Genomic DNA, 12,619 nt, shown 5'->3' with positions numbered 1-12,619 from the left:
GAGTATTGGATTTAAGTTCTAACATGTTATCAGACCCGGATAGTGCCAAGGCTTAGTAAGCTGGAGCTTAGAGCGTCATTCAACCTAGGGGCAAAATCTTTAGCTCCCTCCCCCATATATATTACGTAATAAATTAATTATTATACTAAAAATTTCCAATGTGAACGTTTCTGAATTATTGCTTATAAAATGCTTTCCCTTTTCGAGTAATCCTGCCGTATAAACGTGTATGTTTAACTGAGTGACGCTGGATTCATTATCAAAGACAATTTAGTCGTTCTAACTTACAATAAAAGTCTTAAAGCTCGATCAAAATACAAAATTTTCATCATACTAAAACAAAATGGGTAAAGCAACAACAGGCAAATTCGAATTCGGCAAGTAGAAATATACTTGAAATTCAAAGTGTTTATTTTTGGAGGAAGAGGTGAGAGGAGCGATTCCTGAAGTATAACGTAAAACGCCAGTGTGCGTTAATCCGGCCTTGCATATTATACATAAAGAAATTTCGTATGAAAAAGAATCGAATTAGTTACAAAAGTGTTCTTTTGTGAGAAATTTCTATAGTTTAGCTGTCTTCTGGAAAACCTGACTTCAAATTTATCTTTTTCGAAGCCCTGCGTGTTCCTTCTCTTTAGTAAAATAAAATTTCCAGTTCTACGTCCTACGACTATGGAGACGTTTTTGGCTAAAGAAAAAATGAATTTATGAAAGCGAATTATGAAATAATTGGTAGAATGAAAATTTAGGGAAAAAATTGGAGAATCCTTGGATATGATATTGTCCAAACTCGCGTGGCCGAGAATCAAACAAGGACCCTTCAAACCAGAAGTGAGCGTTCTATCACTAAACTAGTGTGCTCCTTTTCCCCTCACCCTGGTGTATATTGCGCTTTGTCATTCCTTCATAGTGGAGAACAATGGGTGTAAACGCAGTATTATGAGAAAATAGTTGATGAAAATGAAAGAATTATTTTTAAAAATTGCTAGTAAAAGACAAACAACTTAAGAAATTAAACTGATGTTTGATTACAAATACGCACTTGGACTAATACGTATGTTATTGTCTTATAAATATCAAGACGTATGAATAATAGACGTATATCAAAATTGGTTCAAGTGAATATTAATAAGAGATGTTCTGAAATTGGTTGGTGTCCTCGTGTATACTGGACTCATTTGAATCAGGACCTTTTCCCTTTTTCTGTCTTTTAATTATATTTCTTTCTTTTTTTCTATCTTAAAATTTCAAATCATCTCTCTCTGACCTTCGAAGATTTTTTTTTTTTTTTAAAGGAGGAGACCAATCATAAGTGTTATTTCACCGATTTCGGTGTTCTTTGGATTATAACCTTACATTAGTTCGAATATTTTTTTTTCTTATTTTAAATGGAGATTTATCATAGTATATACATATTAGAACTTGTTACTATTTACTACGATGATAATTCAAATGATTAAGACACTATTTTAATCACTTAAGAGCACTATATTTCCAAATAATAGATAATTGCTTCTCAGCAATTCCACACACTTCTAAATTATATGGCGTCTTTCTGAATTATATTATACTTATTTATAAACAAAACCTTAATAACGAGACCTGTTACCATAGCAACCGAATTACAACGTATTAATAAAACCTTTACCTCTAGCGGCAGCAAAATAAAACATTTACAAATCGAAATTATTCATGACACTTTATATAATATTTCTTCTTCGAAATCGTAGATAAAATAGCGTTTAGCCCAACACATTAAATAAAATAGGGGTAGTAAATTCATCTTATCATGGTAGGTATGAAATATGTTGCCAATGTGAGAAAAATATATAGGTCTGAGAATTAAAAAAAAAAAAAAAAAAAAAAAAAAAAAAAAAAAAAAAAAAACTTCTAATCAGGTTTACCCATAAACATAAGGGAGATCCAGCACACAATAAGTGAGTGAGGTGAATGTATTATTTCTTGTAAATGTATCATTTGAATCAGGCGTTTTCCCCGACAGATTGAAGACTGCAAAAGTTATACCTTTGCACAAAAAAGGAAATACTTATGATGTTCAAAACTATAGGCCTGTTTCTATTTTGTCTGTTTTCTCGAAGATTTTTGAATCACTAATGTTATCGCGCTTGAGAAATTTTATATCCTGCCATAACCTAATCTCGTCTTCTCAACATGGTTTCCAAAAAAACAAATCAATTGATACAGCGTTGTTTAACTTTATTAAAGAGGTTTCTACAGTACTTGATAAGGGAAAATATGCAGTAGGTTTATTTGTTGATTTCTCCAAGGCATTCGACAGTGTTCAACATTCTCTTCTACTGGCAAAACTCCAGAAATATGGTATTAGGGGTGTAGTACATGAATGGTTTCGCTCGTACCTGACAAACAGAAAACAAGTAGTAAAAATACAAAAAATAATTAACAATAAGCAAGTCACATTTTCATCCACAACTGCTACTATCTCTGCTGGTGTTCCTCAAGGCTCAATTCTTGGGCCAATTCTTTTTTTATTTTACATAAATGATCTTGTTCAATATATGTATTCCCAACATATTGTACTATATGTTGACGATGTAAATGTCCTTGTAACAGTGGACAATACAGTTGAACTAGAAAGTAAATTAAAACAAACTGTGGAACGTTTGATAAAATGGACATCTCAGAATCAACTGCTGATAAATGCAAAGAAAACAAAAGCACTAAATTTTCATTACTCATGTACACCTCGAACAGTACCACCCATTGTGATAAATTCAACTGATGTAGACTATTCAAAATCCACTAAATTTTTAGGTGTAACAATAAGCAATAGGCTTACATGGGATGCACATATTACTGAGCTAAACAGCAAATTAAGCCGTATCTGTTTTGTCATTTATAGACTACGTGGTTCAGTGTCAAAAGAAACTTTGCTGTTATTGTACTATGGTAAGTTTCAATCATTGTTAAATTACGGAATAATTTTCTGGGGAGCCTCCCATTCCAGTGTTGAATTTCGTCTACAGAAAAAGGCAATAAGATCTATTTTTAATCTATCACCAAGGTCCTCATGCAAAAGGATCTTTCAGTCAAATAAAATTTTAATAGTGCCTTGTCTGTACATATATAAAAGTATCATATATGTAAAGAGAAATGAAAGTAGTTTTCTTCATGTTGACGATGTACATTCATACAACACACAACAAAAGAATAACATATTCACAGCATACCAAAACTATACGTGCACCAAAAGAAGTGTTCTTCCTATGTCCGCTAAGCTGTTTAATAAGCTCCCAAGTTATTTGAAGGATATCAAAAACATACGAAATTTCAAAAATGAACTATTTAATTTTTTGTGTAACAAAATGTATTATCATATTAATGAATACTTGGGTGATAGTTTGTAAAATAATGTAAATCAATTATATTGAAATGTCTTATTATTATTTGACAAGTCCTATGTACTGGTCTCTGACCAATAATGTACGACATGGATGAATAAACAATGATAATGATAATGATTAACAAAACTAGAAATAACATGGAAGTAAACGTTTCTGAACCCTTCGAAAGATACATTTCGGAAAAATCAAAAGAGCTATTGCTTCATAGTTGTAAAGAGACATTAGTAAAATAGAATACAAGTATTTCTCCACAATCTTTCAACCATGTTCCGTTTTATAAATTTTACTTGCTCATGAAAGCAAAGTGCATAAGGTGAATATAGTAATAACTCTGTTTCATATAGGTTGTAAAGCTTTCTTGAATAGTAATTATGACAATATTAAGGTAGTTTTTACCTTTTCTTTTTATTAATGTCTGAATTGGAGTATTTTAATATCAGAATATAAATAATATATTTTTCAGAAGTTGTAAATTTTTCGCATTCGTTAATGACATAGGACTACAAACAAAGATTACTGAAACATCTCTCGCATTTAATGTCGAAAGACAACCTGAGAAGCAGCTACGATATTTTGTATGTATATTAATATTACCTGTGTCTATTAACAATGCAATTTATGTTTAGTAGTAATAATAGACTGTACATGTATTTTTCAGACATAAATTCTTCACGTTCCTTAGGTGGCCTAGGATTACAAACAAAGAGCAATGAAACATCGTTCATATTTGATGTCGAAAGACATACTGAAAAGCAGTTGCGACATTTTGTATATACATTAATATCATTTGTTTCTGTCACTCTTTCGTCAACGGGATTTGTTACTCAGGTAAGTCACAGTTTTCAACCAGATTGGATAAGTACTAAAATCAATGTAACAAAACGTAAGATGTTTAGCAAATAAATATAAGCAAAATCAATTGGAAAAAACAGTCTTGTGATGACACCTAGATATTTAGTAATACTAAGCTTTGTAGTTGTGGAATTACTTTATTACAAGTAACAGTGGCTATGCTGAAAGTAATTTGATCCATGTTGCAGGGAAGAATTGGCATGTGCAAACCTGTACAAGAATTAGAACTAAGTGTAATTAAAATCTGTTGACTAACTTGAAAATTAATCCAATGTTCTCGGGATTGCTGCCAGAGTGAGTGTTGCTGTGCTGAGCTTTCGTTACCATACAGCGGCAACATCACATAGCTCTGAAGATGTTGCCGCTGTATGGTAACGAAAGCTCAGCACAGCAACACTCACTCTGGCAGCAATCCCGAGAACATTGGATTAATAGTAGACGCCAGCAAAGCTTCAAGATCAACTTGAAAATTACCAGTACAGTTAAACTAAGAGAGCGAGAGAAAAATAAAATACCAGTTGTGTTATAAAATTCTACGGATTGAGTAGAAGATTTTCAAAATCAAAATGAGTGGCTGTTCTTCTTATAAATGTTTTTATCTTGATCCTTTCTCAACTCGGTTGCTTCGGATAGGATTGTTCAGGCACACTTGAATTTCTTTGACCTACCACTTCCACATGGGTGCCCATTTTTCTTATTTTCATGTCCCTAAAGTATCGAACCTTATTTTTTTCTTGTAAACCAATGAAGCGCGGGAGACTGTCTTCAGTGTAGATGTAGAGAGGACACTCATGCGAAGTTGAGTTTTTCCCCGCCCACAGAAAGTGTCAGTTGCTGGCAGTCGGCCAACGAGTGAAGACGTGTAGTGAGCGGTCATCAAATTTCAATTTTTTGTAAAATAACAGAAAAACTTGAGCAGTGATATTGCCAAAAGCTTGGCGATGTCCAAGCGGAAACCATTCAATCGGATTGGTACATTGAATTTTGAACGAGAATTTGGGCATGAGGAGAGTGTCCGCGAAACTTGATTCAGGCTTTCATCGCCAAACAACATTCCTGTGTGTCGTCAGGCTGCCTACTCGCCTGACATTGCTCCGTGTGACTTTTGGTTATTTCTCAAGCTGAAAATGCCACTAAAAGGGACACAACTTGAGTCAAGAGAAGACCTGCGACAGCACGGTTGCTCACCATTCCAAAAACTGTATACAGAAGTGTTTTCAACAATGGCTGGAGCGTTGAGAGAAGTTTGTGCATTACCAAGGAGACTACTTTGAAGGGGATTAGTATTTTGGATTTCCAAATCAATAAATGTTTTTTTCTGCTAAACAAAGGTTCGATACTTTTTGAACACACCTCGTATAGTTGTTTTACCATTATACGCAGAATATGTGTTTAGTTCGAATTTTCTACTAAGCCAAGGTTATATAGAAATGGGTTTGCGAAAAGTATATTATTGCTCTAACGATTCTTCCTCTTTCAAATCTTAGAATTAAAAGTTCAGTATTTTTGCTAAAGTGATGATGAATCCATAATGATTGCAGTGAATCTGCTACAAGTATTCGTCTAATGCCACAACATATCTTCGTATTTCTTTCAACGTTAAAGAAGAAAAGTTTCCATTTTTTTTTTAAATCTATAATAATTATTTCAATGTATTACCAGGGTGGCCACTCACCTGGAAAACCTGGAAAAGTCAGGGAATTTTTTAATTCTGGAAAAGTCAGGGAATTTTGATGAAAAACCGGAATTTTTACTCGGGGGAAAATTTACGTTCTGCTGTATTCCTAGCCATTTAGCCGGTTTATTTATATACAAAATAGCTTTGGTCACTGGGGGCTTTGCCCCCAGATTTCTCCTTCGTTCCAGGTTTCGTTTATCTAGCTCTGCTGGTTTGGGCTGCGCATACTTTCTTCATATTCTTTTGTCATTTAGTGCTGCCCATGAATTGAGCTGGAGCGAAATCGGGACCATTTTGTAATTAACACACTTGTTTAGTTCGATGGCTGCTTGATTTCCAGAATTCGCTCGGGGCTGCGCCCCTGCATCCCGTTTTGGTAGTCACGTGATTAATATAAAGGCTGAACGATAGTTGGGTATTTCTGCCGGAAGAGTTCCGATTGTGTGTCGAATTCCACAAAATGTGTGGAATTTTGGTTAATGCGTGTATTTCTATGTGGAATCAAAAACTGTGTGGATTCCACATACATTTGTACTCAGTGGCGGCAGTACGTTTTGCGACACACGATTAATTGGCGATGCTTTTTTACAAATATTTGACCTTTTGACCACCAATTTGAAGTAATGGCATTCCCCTCCCCCTAGTTTTTATACCCAATTCCGCTACTGCATGTACTACTGTTCTAAAAAAAAAAAAAAAAAAAAAAATCAGCTACAAACAAAACTTTCTGATTTCTTAAAAGCACATTTTATAATAGTGCTCATTTACTTCAGTTCCGTTGTTTTGTTACACAATATTTCCCATCTATGTCGACCTGTTCCCCGATTGTATAACCAACGCACGCCACTGCTGGCACGACAAAACCTTTGGGACCCGGCCTACCTAAAGTTGTTAATGCCGGCTTTCTAGACCGAAGTCCGCTACTTCTTAATACAGGTAGCTCCATAATTGGCCTCTCCATACTCTCTGGGCCAACACCAAAACTTTTGAGTGTCCACAAGAAATCGAACCCGGGACTACGTGCATCGTACGCACACGCGCTAACCATCCGGTTCAGTATATATATAATGTACGTTAGCTACGCCGCATCGATGTGTGCTTGTGTGAAATTGTGTGGTATTTAAACGTGCTACGCGTGTATTTTGGACCTTGTGATCCGGCAGCTGGATTTAAGAGGTTGAGGATTAAGGAGGTAAGTAAAGATAGATTATGCATATGCAGTTATTAAAAAATATATGAAGCCTTAAGAGTTATTTCAGAATACATACGAATCACGATTGTGCTGCTTTATGTTTGCGTGTGAGAGGGGGATAACACGTCGTGTGGCTTGTGACAACAGCGAAGTTATAAATATATATATTTTTATTTATCTTTTATTTTAATTTATTTATTTATTTATTTATTATTTATTTTTTGTTTGTGTTCAGCTTTGTGAGTACTTTGAATTGTTAGTAATGAAAACACGTAACTTTATAGAGCCATGGGGGTGTGCCTACTGAATTTTTGTGATACACTGTTTGCAATAAAGATGTAGGTAGGCCTTACTATTCTTACATGTAGGCCTGTGAAAGATCTAAACGATTCTTACGATTCAATTTTGGGACAATGAAAGAAACCACGTGTCAGCAAGATATTTAAATTCAGTCTTCCTCGGACTTTCAACGTCAGCAGACATTCAAGTTAGTTTCAAGAATGGTATCTTAGGTTTGGACCTCAAGAAAATTGTTCAAGTTTCGATGGATGGCCCACATGTTAACTTCAAATTTTTAAGTAACCTGCAGAAAGATCTTGCAAGTTCACCTTCAGATCCAATTCTTCTTGATATTGGAAGTTGTGGGCTGCATACTATGAATTGTGCTTTTAAAGCTGCCATGCAAGCAACAGGTTGGAAATTAAAAGAATTCCTAAGGGCGTCTTATAATTTATTCAAAGACGTTCCAGCTCCTCGTGCAGATTACATAAGATGCACAGGGTCTTCTGTGTTTCCGAAAAAATTTTGCAGCATTAGATGGACAGAAAATTCAGACGTTGCTTGCCGGGCGATGGAAATATTACTGAACGTAAAGAACTACGTACAGTGGGCTGTTGATGAGAAGAAAGTACCACAGTGCAAAAGCTTTGATACTGTAAGATATTTCACAAATGATAACCTGCTTGGTGCAAAACTTGGCTTTTTCACAACATTAGCAAAAACTGTTGAACCTTTCCTGCGTGAATTTCAGGGAGAAGCTTCATTAGCTTCTTTCCTTTACAACTCGCTTCAGGCCATAGTATTGTCTGTTGCAGGTCGTTTTGTGAAAGATAGTGTTTTGGAAGGCCGGCCATTGGTTAAGATTGATTTCAATAATAGCGAAAACTTAAAGCCAGCCAAGTTTGTAAACATTGGGTACACATCAAAGGATGCTATACGAAAAACCAATATCGTATGGGATAGACAGACTCTTGAATTTCGACAACACTCGCGCAGGATGTCAGAAATTCATACTGAAAATAATGGACAGGTCACCTCTAAAATTCAACCTGACAAGAGCAATTTCTTTCCTGGATCCAAGTGTGTTTGTTATGGATGACACTGTAGCTGCAAAGAGATTGTCCAATTGCCTAGAAATTGTAGTATCCAAAAATTGGATTTCAGGAACATTAGCTGATGAAATCCAAGGTGAATTCAAAGTTTTTGCTAAAAATCCTCTTGTATTGGAAGTAATGAGAAATTATGACAGGAAAAGTAAGAGATTAGATGACCATTGGATGGAGATGCTGCATTTAGGCGCATGCTCAATACATATGACTGATTTTGTGAAATTTCTCCTCATTTTATCTCATGGAAATGCTAGTGTGGAGAGGGGATTTTCAATCAACAAAGAATGTTTAATTGAAAATCAAAGTGAGTTGAGTCTAATTGCACTCAGGCAGGTACATGATAAAATTTCAGCTGTGGGTGGTATTGATAAGTTTCCAATTACAAAGAGGGTTGTCCATGCTGCCCGCAATGCTCATGGATTATATGTTGAGTCTTTGAGGAATCAAGAAGAGGAAGAGAAGAAACAGAAGAGAAATGCCATTAAGGATAAAGTTATTGAACTCGAGGCGAAGAAAATGAAGTTGTTGAATGATGTCAAGGAGAAACTATCTGCAAATGATGATGAGATTATTGGTTTGAGGTCTTAAAACATTTAAGTGGATGTGGTCTTAACTTCAGTTTGATTTTAGTGAACTGCAAATCTGTGATTTGAGGTTTTAAAACATTTCAGTAAAGTAGTGTTCGTTCCAGTAATTTGTGTTTTAGTAGTGGACTGTAAGTGTGTGTACTTTTGTGACTAGTATTAAGCTTAAGGTTGGAAAGCGATAGGGATAGACATTCCTCTTCTCGTTCTGTGCAGCAGTTGGTTACAGTGGAGTGGAAACACACAGGAGAATTGAAAATTAGGCAAGTAAGTGATTAAAATTAGACTATTTATCTTCGCTAGTGTTTTTTGTGATTCTTTTTTTAATAATGATCCTCTAGTCCACATTGCATTTCACTTGTAGCTTCTGTTTAAGCTTTGAAAAACAATGATATACCAATTTTAGATCTCTCTAGAAATTTTCTGGAAAACCGGGAAAATTTCTGGAAAAGTCAGGGAATTTTGAAATTCCAAATGAGTGGCCACCCTGATTACATTCTCACCAATATATCACTAAAATGATATTGCATTTGATTTACAGACGTGTTGCTTAACAACGAGAAAGATTTCAAAAGACAATTGTTTATTTTAGATTATAATTTAGATTTATATCTGTGTTAGCTAAACCGAGCTCATTCGTGACAAAGCGGTTAGCGTACGCGCCTTTGGCGTGGGAAACCCAGGTTCGATTCTTGGTGGGAGTTCATGTCGTTCGGATTCCACGGTAATCAGTGGGTCTATGTTTCATATAGCCTCGCTGCTGAACGGAACGTTAACTCAAACTCAACTCTGTGTTAGCTAAAAGAATACGAATTTTCAGAAAGTTCCTCTGAACAGAACCGTCAGTGTATCATCGAATAAGTAGAGTTTAAAAAGATATTCGGTAATAGTTGTTAGAATTAAAGGTGTTTTTGTGAAGGTTCTGTTATCTATTTCATTTTTCTTTCTTTTCTTAGCTTGCTGACCTTGCAGATGAAGCTACTACGGACCTGGAATCTTTGATAGAAAAGTTAATTGTAATTGATCTTTCGTATATCAAGAAAATATCCCAAAAGGCAAATGAATGTGCAGAAAAACCAACAGCAAAGTACTGGAAAGCAATATTGAATCTGTCATACGAGATTCTAGAGAAGGTACAAGTTTTCTTTTATTATTCATAGCAAATAGTATTAAGTCTTATGATATAAATGTGATTGCTACCTGAAATTCCTTCTACCTTGTACATGTTTTCAGTTGGTAATGAATTGCTCTATTTGAATATGATTTTCAATAGCTTAGAATAATTTTTCTTCCTCACTCCTCACCGCTCCCCCCAAAACAAGGTAAATATGCCTAGAAAAGCTGTTTTTTATCACCTTTCATGTATCTATTCCCGGTGAAAATATTTGTTATCTCTCGTACATATTATAAATTCAATGAAATGAAATGAAATTTTTGAGGTTTACGTCCCATGGTTATGCCGGCTGGGCTAAAGGAGACGATGATAATGAAAAATGAATGAAATGGTGGAATGAAGAAAGTGGGAGGAAACGGGAGAACCCCGAGGAAAACCACTCACACGGTGTTTGTATTTTAAATTCAATGTCGCATATCATGTAGTCTTGCCTGTTGGCCGAAAAGGTTGTTGGCTCTATTTTTAACGATCTATTACATACTATATGTAATAGATCTTTAAAACTATCGTGAATAGAAAAAATGAAATGAAATCTTTGAGTTTTACGTCCCACGGTTATGCCAGTCAGGCTAAAGGAGACGGTAATTGTGAGAAATGAGTGAAATGGTGGAATGAAGAAAGTGGGAGGAAACGGGGAAACCCGATGAAACCCACGAGCACGGTGTTTGTCCACCACAAAGTCCACACGGCGCGAGCTGGGATCGAACTAGGGACCCCAAGCATCGGAGGTTCGTGAATAGAAGTTTATAAAGATTGATTTCGTTGCTTATGGTTAAATAAATAAAAATGCTTTAAAAATAAATTACTTTTTTTGTGTATGTATATATATATATAGAAGTGCAGCCAGCATTTGGTTGATTAGAAACGAGGAACAGTTGAGAAAATGCTTGTTCTAAAAACATGAAAAAGCTTTGCAGTTTAAACATGTTTGCTTAATGCTTGAATCGTAGACCCCTCTTCCTGTGCTATTTTTTTAATTAATCATATTACTCTCATATTGCTTTAGAAGGATATATTAATCCCATAACAAATATATGTATGTATGACGAAGTTCATGAAAGGATGCCGGCAGACATCCGCCGCACATACAAAACATAACACTGGACACCGATCGGCACCTTGCGCATACAACATGTTAACTGTTTGCGGACGAACTTTTTCTCGGAAGTTTATTGGTGCTTTGCCAAAATCGTAAAAGAAAAGTTTCTGTTAAGTTGTTCTGATTTTAAATACATGTTAGAAAACTGCAAAACTTGCTTTAAAAATGTAAAGCAAAGGAAAAGCCAGGGCCATTGTCCGTCTCTTGCTGGAAAAGCCGCCACTCGTCCAGAGTGTGTTGAATCTGTAATGCATTGTATATATCAAATATGGCAAATTGGATTTTTCCTCAATTAAACTGCTTTAGCCACGTATGTGACGTATTTGCCTTCCACGGTGAAGTAAAAGCATGGGGAATAGCATTAAAGTTGTCGAATGAACACCTTGACTTTTTATTATGTTGTTGAGTGTAGTTTTCATTAATACTCCAATTGTACTAGCTTTAACATGTTTTCTTGAGATCGCCAAAATAAAACAATTCTCGGATCCAATGTACACTTCAAAGGATAAGGAAAACCAAATTGCGTTGGCAGTGCGGTGCTCAGTCAAAGTCGTGAGGACAATTGGGAAAGCTACCTCAATAAAAGCGAAACCGACCAAAAAAAAAAAAAAGTAACAACGTCGATAAGATGTAATGTGTTGACCATACATGCCGTGATTGCAGATAGATGGTTGGCACTTAGTCCGTCGAGGCTTCAAGCCAAGGACTTTTATTTTTTACTTTTTTTTAAAGTACAGTATTTATTCTATGTACCTAGGTGCATTTATGGATTATTTATTTATAGTTGCTTTGAAATGTAAAACTTTTTGTTTTCTAGGTGAATTATCTTCTACCAAGTGACATGCTATTGAAAGTGGTGAAAGCTCTTTTAAAGAATCCAATTCCAGCAATACGTCGTAAGGCAATAGAAATAATTAACACAAAATTGCAGTATCAGCCATCCTTCTTTAAAGAGGACGATAAACCATCTTTATATGAGATTTTAGATGACCTTACTCCTGTCATCCAAACCATTGGGACAACAGCACAGAACGAAGAAGAGGAGTTGAACCAACAAACAGCATTACTGTCTGTAAAGTTACTTGCACGTAATTTAGCAGCAGAAAATCCAACGTATTTCAAAAATGTAAGTTTATACTTATTAGAATTTAGTTTAGCTAGACTTCTCTTCTGCAGTTACACACCCTGTAGCTAGTGTAATCACTATAGTCAACTAAACCGTGCATTATGTTTTTTTTTTTTTTTTTTTTTTTTTTTTTTTTTTTTTTT

General features: G+C 35.2%; 1 protein-coding gene across 11 annotated transcripts in view; it reads left to right on the top strand.

Annotated features, from left to right (window-relative positions):
- Positions 1 to 12,619, top strand: part of l(2)k09022 (HEAT repeat containing 1 homolog l(2)k09022) — a 108,388-nt gene that overhangs the window by 76,167 nt on the left and 19,602 nt on the right. For all 11 annotated transcript variants that reach the window (XM_081741892.1, XM_081741872.1, XM_081741883.1 and 8 more), the window contains 3 exons: positions 4,042 to 4,211; positions 10,034 to 10,210; positions 12,168 to 12,476. In XM_081741892.1, coding sequence (XP_081598018.1) covers positions 4,042 to 4,211; positions 10,034 to 10,210; positions 12,168 to 12,476 — 656 coding nt within the window. The remainder of the gene's footprint in view (positions 1 to 4,041; positions 4,212 to 10,033; positions 10,211 to 12,167; positions 12,477 to 12,619) is intronic.

The sequence above is a fragment of the Thermobia domestica genome, chromosome 2 (assembly GCF_964235325.1).
Source record: "Thermobia domestica chromosome 2, izTheDome1.hap1.1, whole genome shotgun sequence".
In the NCBI taxonomy this organism is placed as follows: Eukaryota; Metazoa; Arthropoda; class Insecta; order Zygentoma; family Lepismatidae; genus Thermobia; species Thermobia domestica.
The sequence above is the reverse complement of the archived record's forward strand: the minus strand, read 5'-3'. Positions and strand labels throughout refer to the sequence as shown.